The sequence below is a fragment of the Sorghum bicolor genome, chromosome 3 (assembly GCF_000003195.3).
Source record: "Sorghum bicolor cultivar BTx623 chromosome 3, Sorghum_bicolor_NCBIv3, whole genome shotgun sequence".
Classification (NCBI taxonomy): domain Eukaryota; kingdom Viridiplantae; phylum Streptophyta; class Magnoliopsida; order Poales; family Poaceae; genus Sorghum; species Sorghum bicolor.
In genome coordinates, this window is record NC_012872.2 from 9,259,798 (window position 1) to 9,282,521 (window position 22,724).

Consider the following 22,724-nt stretch of genomic DNA (forward strand, 5'->3'; position numbering starts at 1 on the left):
CCTGTTTTGTCAGCTGCCTTCGCCACTACTACTTCCTCCACTACTTGGCACCAGCGCCTCGACCATCCTGGACGTGATGCCCTGATGCAGCTCAGTCCTAGTTCCGATGTTCGATGTACTCGGCCTCACGGTGAGCATTTGTGTCATGCGTGCCAACTGGACCGTCATGTTCGTCTTCCTTTTCATAGTTCTTCTCATGCGGCCTGCATTTTTGACCTTGTACATTGCGACTTATGGACATCTCCTATCATCAGTATTTCTGGATACAAATACTATGTTGTGGTGGTCGATGATTATTCGCATTATTCCTGGACTTTTCCTTTACGTGCGAAGTATGATGCTTTCCCCGCTATCCTCCACTTCTTCGCTTGGGTGTCCACACAGTTCGGCCTCACCATCAAGGCCGTCCAGTGTGACAATGGTTGAGAGTTCGATAACTCCACCTCTCGTGCCTTCTTCCTCTCTCACGGTGTCCAGTTGCGCATGTCTTGCCTGTATACCTCTTTTTAGAACGGCAAGGCTGAGCGCATGATTCGCACCACCAATGATACCGTGCGCACTCTTCTCCTTCAGGCCTCGCTTCCTGCTCGTTTATGGGCTAAGGGCTTGCACACCTCCACCTACCTACTTAACCGCCTTCCTTCCGTTGCCTGCCCAGCTCCCACACCACACCACGCTCTCTTCGGTACCCCTCCTCGCTACGATCACCTTCGGGTCTTCGGGTGTGCGTGTTACCCGAACACCACCGCCACCGCTCCCAACAAGCTGGCTCCCCGTTCGACCCTCTGTGTCTTCCTCGGATACTCCCCGGATCACAAGGGGTACCGATGCTACGACCTTACATCTCGTCGCATTCTCATCTCCCGCCATGTGGTGTTCGATGAGTCTGTCTTTCCCTTTCACCACTCCCGCCTCCACCCTGGACCTTGACCTATCCTCTATGTTCCCTACTGACCCGGTGGTCGAGCCACCTTTGTCGGTGTTTCCTGTAGGTAACGCTATGCCATGCCTCTCCCCGGGGCCGTGCCTCAGCTCGCCCGTTACACCCCAAGGCTTGTACCCTGCCCAGGCCTCAAGGGGTCACTTTCCAGACCGGCCCCTGCGCACAACACGGGTCCCGGGTCGGCGACTCTGACTCCAGCCCCACTGACACGCTTCGCCCAGCCGGTGCACGTCTACCAGCGACGTGCCCGGTTGGCGCCGCTGCCTCCGTCGGCACCGGTGGCCCCCTCTTCGCCGGGGTCACCTACGCCACCGGCAACGTCCTCTCCGCCAGCGACACCGACACCGCCGCCGAGGCCCCCAGCTACCCGTGTCGCGACGCCGGTGTACCACCCACCGCTTCTTCACCGACACCCGCGTCATGTTCACCCTATGGTGACGCGATACGCGGCTGGTACCCTGCAACCTCGAGCTCTTGCGGCGATGCCCAGGGACTCGTAGGTCTCCCTACCCTCTTCTGTCCGCGAGGCCTTGCTGTAGCCTCACTGGCACCGCGCGATGGAAGAGGAGTACGCGGCGCTCCTTGCCAACCAGACATGGGATCTGGTGCCTCGTCTGCCGGGCTCCAACATTGTCACCGGCAAGTGGATCTGGACTCACAAGCGCCGGGCTGACGGCACTCTTGAGGGCTACAAGGCTCGCTGGGTTCTCCGAGGCTTTACTCAGCGCCCCGGTGTCGACTACGACGAGACTTTCAGCCCAGTGGTGAAGCCGGCTACCGTCCGTACGGTGCTATCGCTGGCTCTCACTCGCGGGTGGCCCGTGCATCAGCTGGACGTCAAGAATGCCTTCCTGCATGGCGTTCTCACTGTCCCGGTGTCTACTGTAGCCAGCCGGCGGGGTTTGTTGACTCTTCTTGTCCCGACATGGTGTCGGCTCAACAATTCTCTCTATGGCCTCAAGGAGGTCCCCCGGGCGTGGAACCACCGGTTTGCTGCTTTTCTACTGACCCTGGGGTTTGTGGAGGCAAAGTCAGGTACTTCTCTGTTCATCTATCACCATGGCGTGAGACTGCGTACCTGCTGCTCTATGTTGATGACATTATCCTCACTGCCTCTAGTGAGTCCCTCCTTTGCCGGATCATCGCCTCTCTTCAGCAGGAGTTTGCTATGAAGGATTTGGGTGCACTCCATCACTTCCTCGGTGTTGAGCCTCATCCTGCCGGGTTACTCCTTCACCAACGACAGTACACTCTTGATATACTGGAGAGAGCTGGGATGACTGACTGCAAGCCCTGCTCCACTCTGGTTGACACACAGGGCAAGCTCTCAGAGGCCGGGGGCACCCCAGTGACAAATCCCACTGCATATCAGTCTTGCCGGTGCACTTCAGTACCTCACATTCACCCAGCCAGACATCACATATGCAGTTCAGCAGATATGTCTACATATGCATGATCCCCGGGAGCCACACCTCATCGCTCTAAAGCGGATTTTTCGCTACCTCCGCGGCACCGTCGACTTCGGTCTCCTCCTTCACCGACGGTCGTCCTCCACCGAGCTCATCGTCTACACTGATGCCGACTGGGCCGGGTGTTCGGACACTCGCCGCTCCACCTCCGGCTACGCCGTCTTCCTAGGCGACAACCTAGTGTCCTGGTCATCCAAGCGCCAGCCGGTCGTAGCTAACGGCGTGGCTGAGGCTTCCTGGCTCCGGCAGCTCCTCGCCGGGCTCCATAGCCCTCTCTCCCGGAGCGCGCTGGTCTACTGCGACAACGTCAGTGCGGTGTACCTCTCCACCCACCTGGTCCAGCACCAGAGGACCAAGCATGTGGAGATCGATCTACACTTCGTCCGAGATCGGGTTGCCATCAGCGATATTCGGGTCCTTCACGTCCCGACCACCTCCCAGTTCGCCAACATTTTCACCAAGGATCTCCCGTCCTCGACCTTCACCGAGTTCCGCTCCAGCCTCAACATCACCAGTGGCTAGTTGCGTCTGTGGGGGGGGCTTGTGTGTTGACTTCTTTCATGACCGGTCTGCAAACTCTGCTGCGCTGGTAGTTCAGACTGCGGGGGGCGGGGTGTTGGAGTATAGGAGTGAGTATTGGCCCATGTGGCTAAGCCCATGAGGCCCATGTATGCTATACTATATTGCTACCCTCCTAGGGTTAGCCTAATCAAGGAAAATTAGTTCTCTAACAGAATAGTTTACCAAAATCAAATAGCTACATAAGCTTGCTTAAACATATTATGAATATAGACCTTGGACCTCAAATAATAGTGCAACAAAATCAAGAAATCTATTTTTGGCCATCTAACTATTGACTGAGTCTGTCATCTTCTATACCTAAATAAGAGACCCTGCACTACAAGATTTTCCTGGCCACAGTTATGAGTTTTTAGAGATTTAATCATATTTCCATTATCTTTACAAAAAACATATATAGGCAAAGCCACCATTTTCAAACCAGCCTTATGGCCAAAGTTGTCTGGTTTTGATAGTTCAATGGCCAAAGATATCAGTTTTGGAGTTTGATGGCCAAAATAGGACTTGGGCGATAGTTCGATGGCCAAAAATAAACTTCTTCCTAAAATCATCAGTTGGATAACCCAATTGTAAAGTATGTACCCGTGAAAGGAAATAGGTATTTGGCATAGTGCCCTCATCTCTGTGAAAACAAAGTTCTTTGAGCTCATATAAAGCTGCCGCTGCCAAAGAAAACCTTAATCCCTGTATCCACGAAAATAATCATAGTGAAACAAGGAATATTGTGTGAAACAGGGACACAGCTGAAAACAAGATGACCACCTTCCGGAGCGCAGAAGCAGATTGAAATAAATGTTTTACAAGATGTTCTTCACAACCTAAAATCTTAAGGAGGGCACGCCTAAATGCCAGAAAAGGTTCAAAAAGATCAAGGTTCCGTTCTGCTTGGAACACAATTAAGTTCCACTCTTTATCCAGCAACTCCAACTGCACAGAAAAAGGTAAGGAGATATTAGCCAACAAGGGAAACAAAAACAATTAACAATGGTATAGAGTAAAAGACTTCACATTACTGTGGAGTTGTACAACATATTTCTTTCTACAAAGGAAAAGGTGTTGTAGTGGTATTTGGCCAAATGAACAACATCTCGAGCATAAAAATTAAGCAGCTAATGAGAATGAACTAATATAAAAAAATGGCAAGGAACATTAACTGTTAGGTACTTAGGTCTAACTGAATATATGTCCCTTCTCCAGATTCTCAACACATCAATACAAAAATATCATACAAATTGACACATATCCAAAGTTCCTGAATTGCATGCATCTGAAACAGAATGATAGAATTGGCAAGAGAGATGTGTGCAGAACCTGTATCCCTGTAGGGATAGTAGATATATGAGAAAATTCCTTGGTTACGGAAGATTTTGATGTTTGATTGGGATTAAGGTTCCAACGCAGGTCCCAAACCATAGTAGCATGATCTAGAATCTGTAGGTACCAAAGCAAGGGATAAGGCACCTGACTGATCCACCAACATGTAGACCATCATAAGATAAGAAGTCATCACCTGTAATTTAAGGATGGTTGAGTGGATGTATTTCGTGCTCTCCTTGCTAGTGTTTGACAAAGCCAAGACAAGATCCTGGAAGAGGGCAAGTAAATATTTCAAAATAACATTAACAGAATTTCACTAGTGAAAGTGACTACAAAAATGGCTATGAACAATACCATCTTGGTTTGACAAAGTTTTGCATGGAACTCCTCAGAATCACCATTCTGCAGAGCTCTTAAGCAACTGCAGCATGCACAATAAGTAAAAAATATCATAAGTTAGGAAACAGGTTTCTAAAGGTAAGCAAAACAAAGAACATACACACTGAAAGACCCAATCAACTTTGGTTCTCACAGAAGAAGATTGCAGAAATTAAACAAAATCAAGACTTGCAACTGGTTTATCGGCATCTCGTTTCTCTAACTGCCTAGCTGGTGGGGCAGTGCTATCAGGAGTGCCTCAGGAGATGATAAAAGTTCTTAACTGTTTCATCATTCTAGTCACCTGGGAACATTGGAAGCACAGGAATACATGTTTAAAGGGGAAAGCACAAATGCTCAAGTGATTCTGCAAAAGGTGCAAACAGTGGCCAGTAAAAGTAGTTTGTGGTGCTTGTCTAGAGCTTCCGCGCTCTATGAGCTACTCCTTAAGTCACTCACCCCAGACTCTTAGTCCATTTTAGGGAGATCGGCTGGTCGTGGTTGTTAGTCTCTAGAGCGTGGCACATATGAAATTCTTTTTTTTTTCTACTGGGTTTGTGCGAGTTGTGTCAGGAATAGGCACTTTGGCCTCTACTTTTTATTTTTAGATCTCTTCTTAGTGAAATGACATGAAGCCCTCCTCTGTTGTTCGAGAAGAACAATATTCACAACCCAGAAAGCTTCAGTAATTGATAGATATAAGTAATCCCTGTGTTAAACCAGCTTCATTAGCACGAGTAGTAGTTACTGCTAACATATAGGTTACCCCCTTGCTTTTTATTTGTAGGAGTGTGTGTAGTTGATTGATGATCTAGCCAAAATAAAGTTGATAGGCACCACACAGGCATTTATACAACTGCAGCTTTGTAAGTATATATATGTATGCAACTGGCCATGCCTTAGATCACTAATGCATGATGCTTAGGCCATTGACATGGTCTACAAGGAAAAGAAACACTTTGATTAGTAATTTATATAAGAATATGTTATTTCAAACATAGATGAGCAAATATTTTAAAGTATTATCCATGATGAACCTAGTAAAAGATACTTTACTTTGTCAATACACATAATTCTTATGTGTATGTGTTCATGGTCAAAGTGTTTAAAAGGTTCGACCGGCAGAAATCGTAAAATGACATGCATTGGTGATCAAAAGGGGTGGTAACTCCCAGAGGATAATGCTTAATCCCTATAAATGTCGATTCTATGAAGAAAAAAACATGCATTACATTAGAACAGTCGCTTGTTCTATTGATGATTCTAAAAGAATTTGGCATAGGAAGATGGGCCCAAGATTTGTCTTAAAAAGGGGAGTACCAAACCCTTTAGGGCTATTTTGGAAGTGAAGGGAACCTAACCCAGGGAACGAAAGCACCTGGGACGGATTTTGGTGGCAATGCACTTCCCTGGGCAGCCCCACCACCAGGGCTTCAATTCCCTGTCGTTGTTTGGAAACAAGGAGGTAAATCACATGTATAAAAAATTATCTTTAAAAACAGAAAAAATGCCGCCTCTCTTCTTGCTCCTGAATAGGCAATATCACCGGAGCAGAGCACAAAAATGGTCTAAAAAATTTAAAAAATTGAGAAGAAATCTAGAAGAAATAATTTAGATGTCTGCCGCCTCTCTTCTTACTCCTGAACAGGCAATCCGACGGATGCAAAGTAGAGCAAGATGGTCAACGATGCAAGGCAGTGGCCAACCGAGGCCAGCGTTACCCTGCCAGAGGCGGGGACTGCAACTACAGTCGGGTATGCGGCGCTGGAGACCATCTGCCGGGTGTGTGGGTGTGAATAAGGGTGCCCAGGCCGGGAGTGGTGGGGGCGGAAGAGGCATTGGATGGCAGCAAGGCCGTCTCAACTCATACGGGCGAGCCGCACGTCAACTGCCGCATCTGAGTGGTGGTCCTGTTGGAGGCGGCGTCGCGGCTCTTGGGAGCAGGTGCCAGGGAAGCGCTCCTGGCCTATTGTCTCGCAGAATCGTACCTCATGGAAAACGCAGGGAAGGGGGCTGAGATCCCACGTCTCGCGAGCTCCCAAACGTCGCCAAAAATTGGCGTGGGAGAGATCGCCCCACGGATTCCTTGCCCCGGGAAATCGCAGGGAACCTGGCGGGGATCTTGGCTTCCAAAGTAACCTTTAGAGAGGTACTTACACTACCTTCGAGCACCCTGGTCCCTCTAGTTTGAATGGGATTTCATTAAATGATGCTACTCCCTCTGATTCTCAATGTAAGTCATTTAGCAAATCAATTTAGTCCAATGCCAATATAACATTTGGATTTGGCAATTGTTGCAAAAGAATATTGTTTTAAACAAAAATTGACCCCTTGGATTGCATCAAAGATAGCCCTCAACCATATGGTCAACAAAAGGGAGCCAAGTCCAGACCGTCCAGGAACATCCTGAAGTGATATAACTTGCTGAGGCCCCCTTTCTGTGAGACCCAGGGTTCAACCCTGGCTGGTGGTGTCATAACTTGCCACACTACTCATGCATTTTAATATTGTTTTAATCAAGTTATATACTATAAAAGTATTTTTCCATGATGAAACATCAACTATGTGTTGTTAACCTATGTATCTTTATATGTACTGTTGGGCAAGGTTTAATAAGTTAATTTGTTTCTATAAGATCCTTGAGCTTGTGCGGTAAGTATTGACTATACCCTAACATTATATTCAATATAATTCTAAGGATATAGATGCTTTGCTTTGTGCTCGAAAGTGCACTGAATGTTGTTCTATATACTCCCTCCGTTCCAAATTATAAGTCATGCTAGCTTTTCTAGCTTTTATTATGTATCTAGACATAATATATATCTAGGTGCATAGCAAAAGTTGTGAGACTCAAAAAGTCAAACCAACTTACAATTTGGAATGGAAGGTGAAAGAGTTAATGGATAACTCACTAAACAAAGAAAGTAAGTTCTGCCCAAAATTGTAAAGAACATTGATCAATATGAGTAAATGGATATTATGAACCTCAGAACCTGTGTAAATTTTCATTGAAAAGACAGTAACTTCGAGTGCGGGTTGAAGACGAAGAAGAATATGGAATGAAAAAGGAGAAATCCCAATTTCCTGCCCTCCAAGCGGCTTCATACTGCAAGATAGGCAATAAAACACGAAACAAATTATGGGAGAAGTTTAGCAACACAATGCAACCGTCATATGAAAGATGCAATACTAACTTGGATATCAATAAACTCTGCGTCTTGTTGAAGACACCCTTTTTGGTGAGTCAAACCTTCACAGTAGACATCAAGCACATGACTACATCCAGTTTTCTGCAAGGATCTCATAAGACCTTTGTGCATTTTCCAGTTCAACGTTGTATCTTCTGCTCTAGAAGACACGGTAGATGGTCCAGTCAACACCGACCCAGTTAAATTGCCAAGATGCTCCTTTGGCGTTGACCTTACGAGTAAATCGTAGTATTCAAGTGCACTACTCCAATCACCTTCATGCTCATATCTAATAAGCTGAGATGCTATCTGTTTCAGAAGAACAATAATAAGCAAATCTTAGGTACATAACTTGTAGGTCGTAAAGTACCTAAAAAATACATAGCATAGCCTGAGCTTTGCAGGTTGAAATATATTGTGGAGATGAATAAAAGATTATAACAGAAAATGGGAGACGGAAAAAAAATGCTCATATCCATCTTAAGCATGACTAGAACTCACAAAATATAAACCTTCACAAAAGAAAAGGATTTAACATAACCTCATTGGCTAGTGTGAGTCCATAAATGCTGTCCGGTTCATTTATGCGAGTAAATGCAGCAACCAACAGACCAACATGTGGCGGCAACTGAAAAACGTGAGAAATAGAAATAACAATATAAGCATATAACACAGCTAAATCAAACACATAAACAAATCTAAAGAAAAAATGGAGAAATGAAAAAAGGGCTGACCGACTCTTCGTGGGAAAACTCTGGAGGTCCTAATGCCAGCCTATTGAATTGTTCCTCACACCAAAGCTCAACATACATTAATACGGCAAAGTCACATGAGCATCGCTGTGAAGAAACAGATATGTTTATTTAGATGGGAGTCAAAATTGAATAAAATATTTTTTTGTAAAAGCTTAAAGGCCAAGCATTTTGCTATTGCTGAAGGCTGCCTTGCAGACCACAGATGATGAGCTTCGCATAAAAATCGTCATGAAAGCAAGAAGCTTCACATGCAATATCTTTTTTTTTTCAAACGCACAGGAGAGCTGTGCATCATTATATTAAGGGGAGAAAACAAGAGTAACATAAAAGAGCTTGTAGTTAAAGAGAATAACGAGGATCGATTAGGAGGGTATCATTGGCAATTGTATAGCCCTGTATCAGCTATATATATAAAAAAAAACTCGACCGGGGCGGTGATAAGAAAATGATGAGGGCTAGAGTGGCCACATGGAACAGAAACTACTTGTGTGAATGTCTACCAGAGAAAACTAGTGTGTGTTTGTGATAAACACTCAAGAGAGGGAGTCCCAGGATTCACACAAAACAGCATTCTGGTTCCGTTAATCAAGGCATAAGGTTATAAATCGAATAGGAAAATTACCTTGGACCCTGGTTTCAGAAATAAATTGAATGAAAGCTAAATAGATATCTGGTGATTAAAACAATACATAACAGCAGATAAGGTGGCATACTTACACTAGCAGCTTTGGCAGCAACAAGATAATCAACAGAAAGCCAGTATACCTAGAGAATAAACATGTTAAAAAAGAGACATTGGATGCAGAAATTCTCCCTATCTAATATCAAGACATGGTACCCCAGAATTTCTAAGGTATAAACACATCTGTCCACTAACACAGGAATACAGTGCATGCACTGATGCATATATGAGTAGGACCGCACTACAAGTAAAAGTGATGTACCGTTAAAACAAGAAACATCAAACACATTTATAGCAAATAGCTACTCCTATGTTGTCACACCCAGGAGCAAATAGCTACTCCTATGTTGATAGACAAGTAATCCCTGTATTCAATCATTTTCATGAGTACTAGTAGTTGCTGCTGCTGTCATATAGGAAGGATAGCACCTTGCTCTTTTGTTTTACAAGCAATGGCAAGCAACAGTATGCAGCAAGGAATAGTGGAGTGCGGAGTAGATGGTAGATGATCTAGCTACAGTAGGAGGTGACATACACCATACCTAGGCAGGTATACAACTGTGTGTGTGGTGTGCGCAAGAATGCAATGCAATGCAAGAACAGCTTGACAACTCTAAAATTCCTGCATGCATGTGTACTGCATCCTACCTCTTCATTGCCACACGTGTGACGTGTCATTTTATCTCCCTTTCATTCTGACCTATGATTTCTTTTTTTTCTCAAATATGCATGAGAGTTGTGTATCATTTCATTAAGAAAGGAGTACATGGGGATAAGGAACCCCAAACATAACACACCCACACACATGATTTCCTCTGATTCACAGAGTTATACGTCAACTTATGTCACACATTCCACCATGAGCTGGGTTTAGCCTTATAAATGTATAAAAGCAGGTCTAATAAGATTGTTCTCTCTAGGTGATTCAACGCTAATGTGATACACATAAAATTTCCTAATGCAATAATACACAGGTCTCCTGAATATTCGATGAAAATAAAAGCAGACACATCGAACAATACCCAAAATAAATAACATGGCGGGATGATAGTATGTCTACAAGCTTGACAACATAATTCTTTCCACGAATATAATATTGCATATCACAATTGACAGCGACATGCTCAGGTATCCCAAATAAATGTGCCATGCTCATTACTGGGGAAAAAGGACAAAAATGAAGTACCCTCTTCCATGATGATGATGGGGTTGTCGCTGGTGATCGACTTTTTGATCTAGCAGATCTACCATCCTGATAGTTCAAATGGTAGGTCAAAGGTAAGATAAATATGAACAAGTATCTCAAATGGATAACATTGTTGAGGCAAAATTATATTATAGACATTTAGACTAAGGTAGTGGTAACTGACAATAACATTACCAATACATTTAGACTAATGCAAAAAAAGGAACATATGCCCCTTTCCTAGCAGAGAGGATCACTAGAAGATAGAATCAATAAAGGTTGTACAAAATTAACCAAAACTCAAAATTGGTCACTGAATAGTGCACACTATTACAGTTTTAGGTAATAATGAATAGGACTTTTTGAGGACAGGTGAAGAGTAACAGTGGTCCATCAAGCCTCCTTGGCTTAAAGGTGTTAGTAATATAAGCAAGAAGTCTAGTTGATACAGGTCAACAGTGAAGGCAAGGATTAAGTATTCAATGAGTCTACCTGTTTTCCAATTGGTTATGGTATAAGAAATGGATCACTTCAACGACTACTTCAACATGAAACAATATATGCAACATGTCATGTCATTTCAATAGAAAATAACAGTAATAACATACCTTCAGAGTATTAGAAGGGAAAGTTCTGGCCTTTTCAGCAACATAAAAAGATCTAATGACATTCAGTGCATCCAGAAACAGATGGATTGACTTCAACGAATGATTGGAGTCAGAAAAAATTATTTTCTCAACCTGCACATTGAATATAATCAAATCACCGAGACTAACCCTAGATTGCAACTGTAGAGTACAGAATAATTTTGGAATCCTACAAACCTTTGTTGAAATTAATCTGCAGATGACAGCATTAGAATCAACATTGCTAGCAATGTTCACTAGAGTACTTGCAAGCAAAAGCTCAGCAGCCTTAACTTTGAGAAAAACAAGATTCCTACAGAGTCTATAAGAAGAATACCAATGTCAAGCAGTGACAGATGTTACAGTTGTATTGAATAGTACTATCATATTTAAGCTTGGTATAAGTGTTACAATCATTTTCTTAAGCTGAAAATGATACCTCAAAATGATGTCATCACAGTGACAAATAAGTGAGCTCACTAGGGTGCACAGCCATTGCTTGTAAGTTCGACCTTCAGTTTGCCACACATCTGCATCTTCAAGTGAAACTACAGAACCAAAGTTCAACAAACTGCATGTAACTTAATTTGCGGTAACTGACATGATAACACATATTTCATCCACCTAGCAGAGTGCTGAGTTTTCATGATTCCAATAATGTTTATAGATGTAATAAATTATGTTACGCCAATACAAAGTATCAAGAACCATTTTCAGCAGATTATAGAGAACCACATATGACTGGGCAAATGGGGACTTCTTGTTCTTCGGTATTCTACTGTACAAATGAATAGCCCGTGAAATTTGGCATGTGTAGCAATAGTCAGATTTAGAATACCTTGATAACAAATATTCTATCTATGTATATTAGTAATAATAAAGGTAAAAAATCACAGTGTTTTTTTTTTTCTGATTGTAAACTTCTCATGCAATCTATAACCAACTTTAGTGGATGTATTTTATGCTGACTTAAATAGAAATTAGCCAAAACTGCTCTTTACAAGACATTGTAAACAACTGCCAAATTCAATATATGGTTGAATATTATATTCTGGTATGTGTGGCATAGGTTAACATCCATTAAGGAGGGTACATTCTGTAGTGTCATGAATAAAAATATATATTTTGGAGCGATATAGTCTGTTCAACTAATACAGAAAACCAAATGTATGCTCACCACCAGCACACTGTTCCATTTGCGATATAGTCTGTTCAACTATCTGAATGTTTACACCTCTCGAATGAACCTGTAGGTGCAGTAATTTCGGAGCAGAGAACAGCATTACAAAAATGAATGTGGTTATCAGAACAAAACACGAGATGCAGCGATTCATGGATACCATGAGTAAAGACCTATCAAGAGAATCAAGAAACTGCAGAGCATTGAGCCCCCTTGATGTTGATAGAATACCCTGATTGAGGAAAAAAATATTAATAGGAATCACAGTACAAAGAATACTAGTATCGATGCCTCCTAGAATTAAAATCAAATCCATTCTTCCTGCAATTTATAAAATTCTGAAACACATATGAAATGTAAGTGGTATGGGTGTGTGCCTTTGTTAAGTGTTCTTATCCCTTTTCTTTCGAGTGTGGGTATTCAAAAAATTCTGCACCATCTACAGAAGGACATGTTAAGTATATGAAGGCCCATCTAATATAGGCCCATAGGCCCATGAGCCTCCTATATATAGTCATTTCCCCTGATGGAATGATATCAGACTCTCTAATCCAAGGTTACCAAACATATTGGTGTGGATGCCTTCTTTACTCAGTCTCATTGTCACAAGTATGTGCCTTCCGAGTTGCAGTTAGCTGATTTTTTCACTAAAGCACAGACTCGAGAGCAACATCGGCTTCACTTGATCAAATTAAATGCTTCAGATACTCCATTTCCACCTTGAGTTTTAAGGGGGTGTTAAGTATATGAAGGCCTTGTTGAGGTATAATGAAAGATCGAGAAGCTCGACTAAACAGAATTGGGGGAGTATGAGTGTATTAGGCCCATGAGGCCCATGTATGCCATGCTATATTGCTACCCTTCTAGGGTTAGCCTAAGTAATCCAATCAGAATTTCTAACATGGTATCAAGCTAGGTTTAGGTTTTCCTCTCCCTCCTCCCTCCCCAGCCGCCAGCCAACTGCCAGTCGCCGGCCAGCCGGTGAGCCGCCGCCTAGAGCCATGGCTGGCCGCCCCCCTCTTACTCCTCCCACCTACTTCCATTGTTTTCCTCCTCTCCCCAGCTACACTTGGGCGCAGGCTGCAGCAGCTGCCACTCCTCCAACAGCCACCGTTCCTCCTCTCGCTGGCGTCGCCGCCGCCGCTCGTCTTCTCCTGGCGGCGGGCGCGGGCGCGCCAGGTGCGGCCCCAGGCGGCGGTGCCTTAGGCGCGGCAGCCCCGGCCGCGGCTCCAGGTGCGGGCGCAGGCGTGGGCGGCCCGGACCTGGGCGCCGAGGATGACGCAGTGGCAGCCGCCGATGCCGACGCCGTGATGGCCGCCGTCACCGCTGCCGGGCTGGGCATGCCCATCGTCACCCCGTCCGGGCTGGGCATGCCGGTGGGCGCGGGTGCCGTCACCGCGGCCGGGCTGGGCATGCCGATGGGCGCGGGTGCCTTTCCCTTCCCCGACCCGCCGCCTCCGCCGCCGCCTTCTGACCTCCACGTCGCGGGTGCCAACTCAGCCCTCGTCGCCGCCCTCGCTTGGGGAGCACGAGCGCGATGCGGTCGATGCACTGGCCCGCCAGATCGCTGAGGCGGAGCAGCTCCTCATCCTCCCTGCCTCACGACGCCGGGGCCACCTCCTCCGGCTCCACAGGTCCCCGCGTGTCCCACACCGCAATCATGTGGCACGATCCGGCCGACCAACTTGTGGCGCAGCTCCACTACCAGGCCGGGGGTGTCCACAACATCTGCCTCCTCGTTCCGGTTGTCCTCGAGCCTGAGTCGCCCTCCTACGCCTGCTGGCGGGACCTGGTCCTCCTCACCCTCCGTCGCTACGGCCTTAATGACCACATCCTCATCGACGCCTCGGTCGCGGTCCAGACCCCCTCATGGCTGCGCCTCGACAGTGTCATCCTCTCCTGGATCCTCGGGATGATCTCCCTAGACCTCCACGACCTCGTCCGCAACTCTCCCGACGCTCGCGCGGGCCTGGCTTGCGCTCGAGGGTCAGTTTCTAGGCAATGCCGAATCCCGGGCTCTGCGTCTCGATGTGAGCTTCCGTACCTTTGTCCAGGGTGACCTCTCCATTGGCGAGTTCTGCCAACAGATGAAGGGCATCGCGGACTCCGTCGGTGACCTTGGCTGGCCCATGGAGGACCGCATCCTGGTCCTCAACGTCTTCCGCGTGCTCAGTGACCGCTACGCCCACCTACGGACGTGGATCACACGGCAGCGGCCCTTCCACACATTCCTGCAGGTCCGTGATGACCTTGTCATGGAGGAGCTCACTCAGGGCCCTCCAGCCTGGGTCCACCTCCGCGCCGGGGTCCTCGTCTTCCTCGACTGCCCTTGCCGCTACTCCTCCACCGCGTCCGGCCGCTCTGCCACCGTCGTCTCTTCTTGGTCCTCTTCCTCTCGGGCCGAGCGGGGGTGGGGGGCCGTGGTGGCCGCCGTCGCTGCGGAGGGGGACGTGGTGCGGGTCCTGGCTGTGGGAGCAACGCGGCGCCGACTCCTCCACGGACCGCACTCTGGCCCTCTTTCCACAACCCATGGTCAGGGCGGATCTCCATGTGGCCTTTCCAGGCTCCTGGCGGTGAGCCTCGCCCGCCGGCAGCCATCCTCGCTGGTGCTCCTCCGGGGTTTCCCTCAGCGACTTCGTGGGCTACACCTCCCGGTGCCTCGCCCGAGCCTATCGGTTGGGACCCGACGGCTTTGGCCCGCTCCTTCAGCACTATGGCCCTGACACCGCCTGTCGGTCCAGTCTAGATCGCCGACTCGGGTGCCACTTACCACACTACTCCGGACCATGGTATACTCTCCTCCGTTCACCCTCCTTCCTCTCACCCTTCGTCCATCATAGTTGCCAATGGTTCATGCCTTCTTGTCACGTCCGCGGGTGCCGCTGGCGCTCATGGTTCCTTTCGTCAACATGATATTCTTGTTGCTCCTTCTATGGTTCACAACCTCCTTCCTATTCGTCGTTTTACAGCTGACAATTGATATTCTATTGAATTTGACTCTTATGGTCTTACTGTGAAGGATTTTGCTTCCCGGCGTCCTCTTCTCCGATGTGACAGCACAGGGCCCCTTTAAACCCTTCGGTTTTGTTAGCTGCTTTCGCCGCCACTCCTTCCTCCACCACTTGGCACCATCGCCTCGGCCATCCTGGTCGTGATGCTCTGATGCAGCTTAGTCGTAGTTCCGACATTCATTGTACTCGGGCTCACGATGAGCACCTGTGTCATGCGTACCAACTGGGCCTTCATGTTCGCCTTCCTTTTCATACTTCTCATGCTGCCCATGTTTTTGATCTTGTACATTGCGACCTATGGACATCTCCTGTCATCAGCATTTCTGGCTATAAATATTATCTTGTGGTGGTGGATGATTTTCTCATTATTCGTGGACGTTTCCCTTGCGTGCGAAGTCTGATGCGTTCCCCGCACTTCTCCACTTTTTCGCCTAGGTATCTACTCAGTTCGGCCTCACCATCAAGGTCGTCCAGTGTGACAATGACCGTGAGTTTGATAACACCACCTCTCGTGCCTTCTTCCTCTCTCGGTGTCCAGTTGCGCATGTCTTGTCCGTATAACTCCTCCCAGAACGGCAAGGCTGAGCGCATGATTCGCACCACGAACGACATCCTGCGCACCCTTCTTCTCCAGGCGTCGCTTCCTGCTCGCTTCTGGGCTGAGAGTCTGCACACCTCCACCTATCTCCTTAACTGCCTTCCTTCCGCTGTCTGCCCAGCGCCTACGCCACACCATGCTCTCTTCGGTACCCCTCCTCGGCATGAGCACCTTCGTGTCTATGGGTGTGCGTGTTACCCTAACACCACTGCCACCGCTCCCCACAAGCTGGCTCCCCGTTCGACTCTATGTGTCTTCTTCGAGTATTCCCCGGATCCCAAGGGTTACCGTTGCTTTGATGAGTCCGTCTTCCCCTTCACCACCACCACACCCACTTCCACCCCTGACCTTGACCTCTTCTCTATGTTTCCCATTAACATGGTGGTCCAGCCACCTTTGCCATTGTATCCTGTAGGTACCGCTCCCTCGGGCTCTTCGCCGGGCCCGTGTCACAGCTCGCCGCCCACCAGTGACGCTCCTAGCCCTGCACCCTGCACGGGTCCGGAGGCGTCGCCCTCCGATGCTGCATCTGCACCTACGCCTGACGCGGGTCCAGGGGCGTCGGTTTCGCACCCACCCCCGGTGGTCTCTTCTCCGCCGGCGATGCCACGACCACCCGTGGCCTCTTCTCCACCGACGACGCCTATCCCGCCGCCGCGGCCCCCAACTGCCCATGTCGCGCCGTCGGTGTACCACCCACCGCTCCTTCACCGACACCCGCGTCACATTCACCCTATGGTGACGCGACACGCGGCTGGTACCCTGTGGCCCCGAGCTCTCGCGACGATGCCCGGTGAACCGCAGGTCTCTCCTGTACCCTCTTCCATTCGTGACGCCCTGTCGGACTCTCACTAGCGTTGCACGATGGAAGGAGTGCACGGTGCTGCCTGCCAACCGGACATGGGATCTAGTGCCCCGTCCGCCTGGCTCCAACGTCGCCACCGGCAAGTGGATCTGGACGCACAAGCGGTGGGCTGATGGTACCCTATATCGGTACAAGGCTCGCTGGGTTCTCTGGGGTTTCACTCAGTGCCCTAGAGTCGACTATGATGAGACATTTAGCCCAGTGGTGAAGCTGGCCACCGTCCGCACGGTACTCTCACTAGCTCTCACTCTCTTATGGCCCGTGCATCAGCTGGATGTCAAGAATGCTTTTCTGCACGGTACTCTCACTGAGACAATCTACTGCAGCCAGCCAGCGGGTTTTGTTGACTCTTCTCGTCCTGACATGGTCTGCCGGCTCAACAAGTCTCTCTACGGCCTCAAGCAGGGCCCTCGGGCGTGGTACTCTTGGTTTGATATTTTCCCATTGACACTCGGATTTGTGGAGGCCAAGTCAGACACATCCTTATGTATCTATCACCATGGAGCTGAGACTGCCTACCTGCTGCTCTATGTTGACGATATTGTCCTCACAGCCTCTAGTCCGTCACTACTTCGCCGCATCATCACCTCTCTCCAGCAGGAGATTGCTATGATCTTGGTGTGCTCCACCACTTCCTCGGGGTCACTATTGAGCCTCATCCCATCGGGCTACTTCTTCACCAGCGGCAGTACATTCTTGATATCCTGGAGCGAGCTGGGATGACTCACTGCAAGCCATGCTCCACCCCAGTTGACACACAGGGCAAACTGTCAAAGGCTGAGGGCACCCCAGAGACAGACCCCACTGCATAACAGAGTCTTGCTGGTGCACTACACTACCTCACCTTCACTAGGCTGGACATCACCTATGCAGTACAGCAGATCTGTCTTCACATGCATGATACCCGAGAGCCCCACCTCACTGCTCTCAAGCGCATCCTCTGCTACCTCCGCGGCACTGTCGACTACGGCCTGCTCCTTCACCGGTCTTCCTACACTGAGCTCGTCGTCTACACTGACACCAACTAGGCCAGGTGTCCGGACACTCGGCGTTCCACCTCAGGTTACGTTGTCTTTCTAGGCGGCAACCTGCTGTCTTGGTCGTCCAAGCGCCAGCCGGTGGTCTCCTGCTCCAATGCTGAGGCGGAGTACCGCGTTGTCGCTAACGGCGTGGCTGAGGCCTCCTGGCTTAGGCAGCTCCTCGCCGAGCTCCACAGCCCTCTCTCCCGGAGCACGCTGGTCTACTGCGACAACGTCAGTACGGTGTACCTCTCCACCAACCCTGTTCAGCACCAGTGGACCAAGCATGTGGAGATCGATCTCCGCTTTGTCCGTGATCGAGTCGCCATCGGAGATGTTCGGGTCCTCCACGTCCCGACCATCTCCCAGTTTGCTGACATCTTCACCAAGGGCCTCCCGTCCTCGACCTTCACCGAGTTCGCTCCAGCCTTAACATCACCAGTGGCTAGTTGCGCCTGTGGGGTGCTCGTGTGTGTACTTCTTTTCATGTCCAGTCTGTAACTCTGTTGCGCCAGTAGTTCAGACTGTGGGGGGGTGTTGGAGTACGAGTGTATTAGGCCCATGATGCTAGGCCCATGAGGCCCATGTATGCCATGCTATATTGCTACCCTTCTAGGGTTAGCCTAAGTAATCCAATCAGAATTTCTAATAGGCCCATCTAATATAGGCCCATATGGCCCATGAGGCTCACTAATGGAATGATATAACAGGACAAACAAAGGAATTGGACACCCTTCTATATTTTCAGGTGGTAGGTATTCAAAGAAATTAATCTCTGCAATTCAAACAAGAACTGAGGATTGAAGGCTAGGATGTTAGGATAAGTTGATGAAGAATAATTCAGCTGACTGGTTCACTTTATTTCTCCTGTAGTGGTTTCCTAAATAGAATCAGCATTACCAAAGGAGGAGAAATAACAGGGAGCAGCAGATACACATACAGCAGGATAAACAATGCATGCAACATCTTGGCACACAGAATTTTAAACAGCACAATGTTATGAACAGGTTTCATAGGATAGGTTTAAAGCATAGTAGATTAGGGAAGAAACCAAAGATTTATATCACTATAGTTGATGTCAAGTTAGAAGCACTAGTCCTTGAGAAAGATCAAGTCTATGTAAGTGTAGTCAAAATGTCCAATGTACCCTTTTGATTCAAACAAGAAAGAATAAATTAATCTTATTAATCATTGGCCCCAGTAGCATCATAAAAACCCAGCCTTGAAGTCTGATTAAATATCCCTACAAACAATGCAGCATTGGTGTACTTGTGCAACACATGCTTAGAAAATTGTAGATGAAACATTTATAACAGACACGAGACATCGAATGAACTGTTTATAAAGGGTAAAAAAGAAACTCAAAATTACACACTAGTTGCATAGTATAGGTTGACCAGAAGATGATTTATGTACCTACAATGTCACAATCTAGGAAGCTAATTCTGGATGACAGAATGACTGGGTTTTGATGCACATCAATATCACTTTTTTGTGTGCGCAAGCAGGAAAAAGGTTTATCTCAAAAGAGTTTTGGTATAAAGGCCAGAAATGCTGCGACAAAATTGATGACGAGCTAAATATGAACATTAGAATATGTACTATCAGAACTGCGCCCAGCAATTAACGAGCGCGCAATTTAATAACATACCCTCAGTGTTTGTGAAGCAGCATCTATTATTTCAACAGATTCATCAGATAAATAAGTCTTCAAGAGTTTCAGAAGCACAACCAAAACATCATCAGAAATACCATAGTCTGGGGATATTTTATCCTCCTTGGAAGCAGAACTGGTATGTAGTTGTAAAGGATAGTTTTCGGTAGGAGTTGGCAGACGGAATATCACTTGATGTGCATCAGATATACCAGCCTGCGCTAACATTAAAGAAATCAACTTACTGAGATGGAAAAATGTACATCGCCAACATAGTGTAGCATCAGAAAGGATTAAGGCTGAAAACACACCCTAGAGATAAAATCAGCAAGCACTGAAGAAGCTTCATTTGCTATAGATGATGAGCTACAAAGGTCAACAAGAGCCCATACAGCAGAAATGACATCTGGGTCGCTACGCCAGCAGCTAACCATGTCTGCATCAGCCACAGATAGGTCACTTCTACGGATGATTTCTCCCAATAATAACTTTTTGTGATACGCACGAAGACTGAAAGTATAAGAAATGAAAGAAGTGTTAGAACAATAGGAAACATGTTTGGAAAAGAAAAATAATAATACAATATCATAAGGATCTAAGCTAACATATTTTGCATTGGTGTTATATAGGGAAAGAAGAAATGTGAGGTCACAACATTGGAGACCTTGTTTGGACATAAAACAACACTATCTTATGGGTTCATTTAAGAACGTGAGAAGCGCTTTATGGACCAGGTTTTGGGAACACACGTGGTTAGTACAGTTCCAAGCTGGGTCCAAACATTTATTTGGAATTTGTTCTACCACTAAGATTTGAGTGGCTAAAGCAAAGGTATCAATTACCTCCTTACTCTGCGGCTGAATGTGAGTTAAAGTTGGGTCATTTTGCTTGTATGTTAAGGGTGTGTCTGTGTACTTAAAGAACCTAGCGGTGTGTGGGTGTGTGTTGTATGGGTTCTTAGTTATTACCCCATTTTTCTTCTTAATATAATGATACAAAGAGCTCATGTGTGTTTGCTAAAAAATAGTGGCAAAAGCTACAGGAAATATAGATGGACATTAAGCATTAGAAGAACACTGGGCTCTGTGGAGATGGCTGAATGGGAAGACATGATACATAAGCAGGAACATGTCAATTTGACAGATGGTATGCAGTCAATTGGTACATAGAAAAATCTGTGAAGTTCACTATAAGATCATTGTATAGAGGCATAGAGCTATGACCTTTCGAAGGTAGTGATCAATAAATGATGGGCGTAGAGGACTAAAATTCCCTCGAGTTCAACTTTTTCTATCCATGGCCTTTCACGATAAAATTCAGTCAGCTATACATCTCACAAGGAGGAAATCAACAGGTAATGAAATACGCAGGCTTTGTGGGCAGAGGAACAACTGATTATGTTAATTTTCAATGCCATCCTGATTCCACTTCCTTTGATGATTGGTGGGCTCAAACCAATGACAGAGTAAGATAAGACTTAGGAGTTCAGCTGGGGCTTGAGGTGTTTCTTATCTCCAGTTGTCCTATCAGTGGTGTTGGCCAGGTAACACAAATGGATCTCAGATTTGGGAACTGCCACAGGGCAGCTTGGCCTTAGCCGCTTGTTGGAATTATAAAAGCGAACTTGGGATACAAGGTCCAGCACCACTGCTACTTATAAAGCAGATGATATACCTGCTATAGCATATTCTAACCACTAAAGTGGATGCTGAGCATATTCCTAATATTAGGCTATTAGCAGCCTAGATGACAGGAAATAGTAAGATACATAGAGAAGCACTAGGCTTAACTCTCAAGTGGGCTTGTGTTTTTTGTACAGGGTTTCTAAACCCCAGCATCTTTCTTAATATATGATATGCAGCTCTCTTGCGTGTTTGAGGGGAAAAAAAGGTGCACTGAAATGGTGGTATGGATGAAAATACCACACAACACGCTGCATGTAGAACCAGACCCCCCATGCACAACACGCTACATGTAGAACCAGACCCCTGCATGCCACTGACAGACTGGTATGGATGAAATTATACCAAGGAAACATTACCTCAACAAAAATAGCTCCGGTGGCAAATAAGGAGCCTTATTAACAAACTACAGGAAGTCAAAAGTGATAAGTCAGCTCATAATGAATATGAGGAAATAAAATGGAAAAAAAAAAGAATAGGAAAAATAAGAACCTTTAAGAACTGATCTCTTGAAGAATGTGATGCAGAAAGTGAAGCATGAAACTCCTGTACATCTTTCAAGCAATCAAGATCAGGAAGTGGTTCTAACTCCTGTAAGACCATTCAAAACAAAATAAACCAAACAGGAATTACCCATAAGAATAACACACAGATACCAGTAAGAACTAAGAGTGCAATTATATATGTAGAGAAATGAAGCATACTCTTATGTAATCATAAAGCAGAGGATCAGCCTCCACTGTCAATTGACGGAGTAAAGAAAGAACTCTTGATGAATCTTCAGTACCACTTCTTTCTTCTTTCTCATTGACTAGGCATGAAATAACTAATTTTGGAACTACTACCTGTGACAGTTCAGTTCGAAGTGCTGAGTAAACAGAAGTTCATTAAACAATTTTTTTTTTCAGATTACTGTTTGTAAAATCCACCTGAAGCTGCCTGCCAAGCACTTCCAGGGTTTCAGCAGAGGTGTTTCCATCAAAAGCAGCCAACACTTTAGACAAAATATTACAGCACTGGCCTTGCAGTGGTTTTTGCTGGATATAGTTCCCCACAATAGAAATAATATAGCTGCAGTAGAAACATACAATATCTCAAATGTTCAGATTAATATAAGACAGGATAAACACACAATAACCTCTTAACATGTTGATATGATGTCAACAATTAACAACTGCACTTATGAGTACATTATCTTTGCACATATTCCAAAAATCCATAGATCACAAATCTTACCATCGCTTTTTATTCTATTAAAATAAATAAATATTAATCAGTGATAAGTAAATATTAATCAGTGAATAAACTAAAGCTCATAGGATGGCACTGGCTCACCACAAACAAGTTAAACTCCATAAACTCCACAAATGAAATGCAAAACCAAGAAAAATTTACTGATGTTACAAAGCAAGTATTTGCCTCAGAAAACACTAGGCCTTGTTCAAAAACAAAGTATTTTTGGATATTTCAAACATACCATGGTTATACAAAATACTTGGGTGTTGTAAAGCAAGGAGGGATTTGGATGACAAATATTCTGTAGTTTTAAAATTACATTATTGCTCAGCAGTGCTCGTGCTCAATGCATGCAC

General features: G+C 46.1%; 1 protein-coding gene across 3 annotated transcripts in view; it reads right to left on the reverse strand.

The window, feature by feature from the left end:
- LOC8072354 (serine/threonine-protein kinase ATM) overlaps positions 1-22,724 on the reverse strand; it is a 71,589-nt gene that overhangs the window by 12,612 nt on the left and 36,253 nt on the right. For 2 of the 3 annotated variants that reach the window (XM_021456012.1, XM_021456011.1), the window contains exons 35-57: positions 22,062-22,203; positions 21,837-21,977; positions 21,625-21,723; positions 21,492-21,538; positions 20,674-20,751; positions 19,762-19,960; positions 19,448-19,666; positions 12,464-12,535; positions 12,301-12,370; positions 11,563-11,671; positions 11,322-11,445; positions 11,106-11,237; positions 10,498-10,563; positions 9,347-9,394; positions 8,609-8,713; positions 8,416-8,502; positions 7,881-8,183; positions 7,680-7,792; positions 4,663-4,729; positions 4,502-4,576; positions 4,303-4,422; positions 3,754-3,918; positions 3,574-3,675 (exon numbers count right to left, since the gene is read on the reverse strand). In XM_021456012.1, coding sequence (XP_021311687.1) covers positions 3,574-3,675; positions 3,754-3,918; positions 4,303-4,422; positions 4,502-4,576; positions 4,663-4,729; positions 7,680-7,792; positions 7,881-8,183; positions 8,416-8,502; positions 8,609-8,713; positions 9,347-9,394; positions 10,498-10,563; positions 11,106-11,237; positions 11,322-11,445; positions 11,563-11,671; positions 12,301-12,370; positions 12,464-12,535; positions 19,448-19,666; positions 19,762-19,960; positions 20,674-20,751; positions 21,492-21,538; positions 21,625-21,723; positions 21,837-21,977; positions 22,062-22,203 — 2,683 coding nt within the window. The remainder of the gene's footprint in view (positions 1-3,573; positions 3,676-3,753; positions 3,919-4,302; positions 4,423-4,501; positions 4,577-4,662; positions 4,730-7,679; positions 7,793-7,880; positions 8,184-8,415; positions 8,503-8,608; positions 8,714-9,346; positions 9,395-10,497; positions 10,564-11,105; positions 11,238-11,321; positions 11,446-11,562; positions 11,672-12,300; positions 12,371-12,463; positions 12,536-19,447; positions 19,667-19,761; positions 19,961-20,673; positions 20,752-21,491; positions 21,539-21,624; positions 21,724-21,836; positions 21,978-22,061; positions 22,204-22,724) is intronic. The other variant, XM_021456013.1, reaches the window with a different exon arrangement.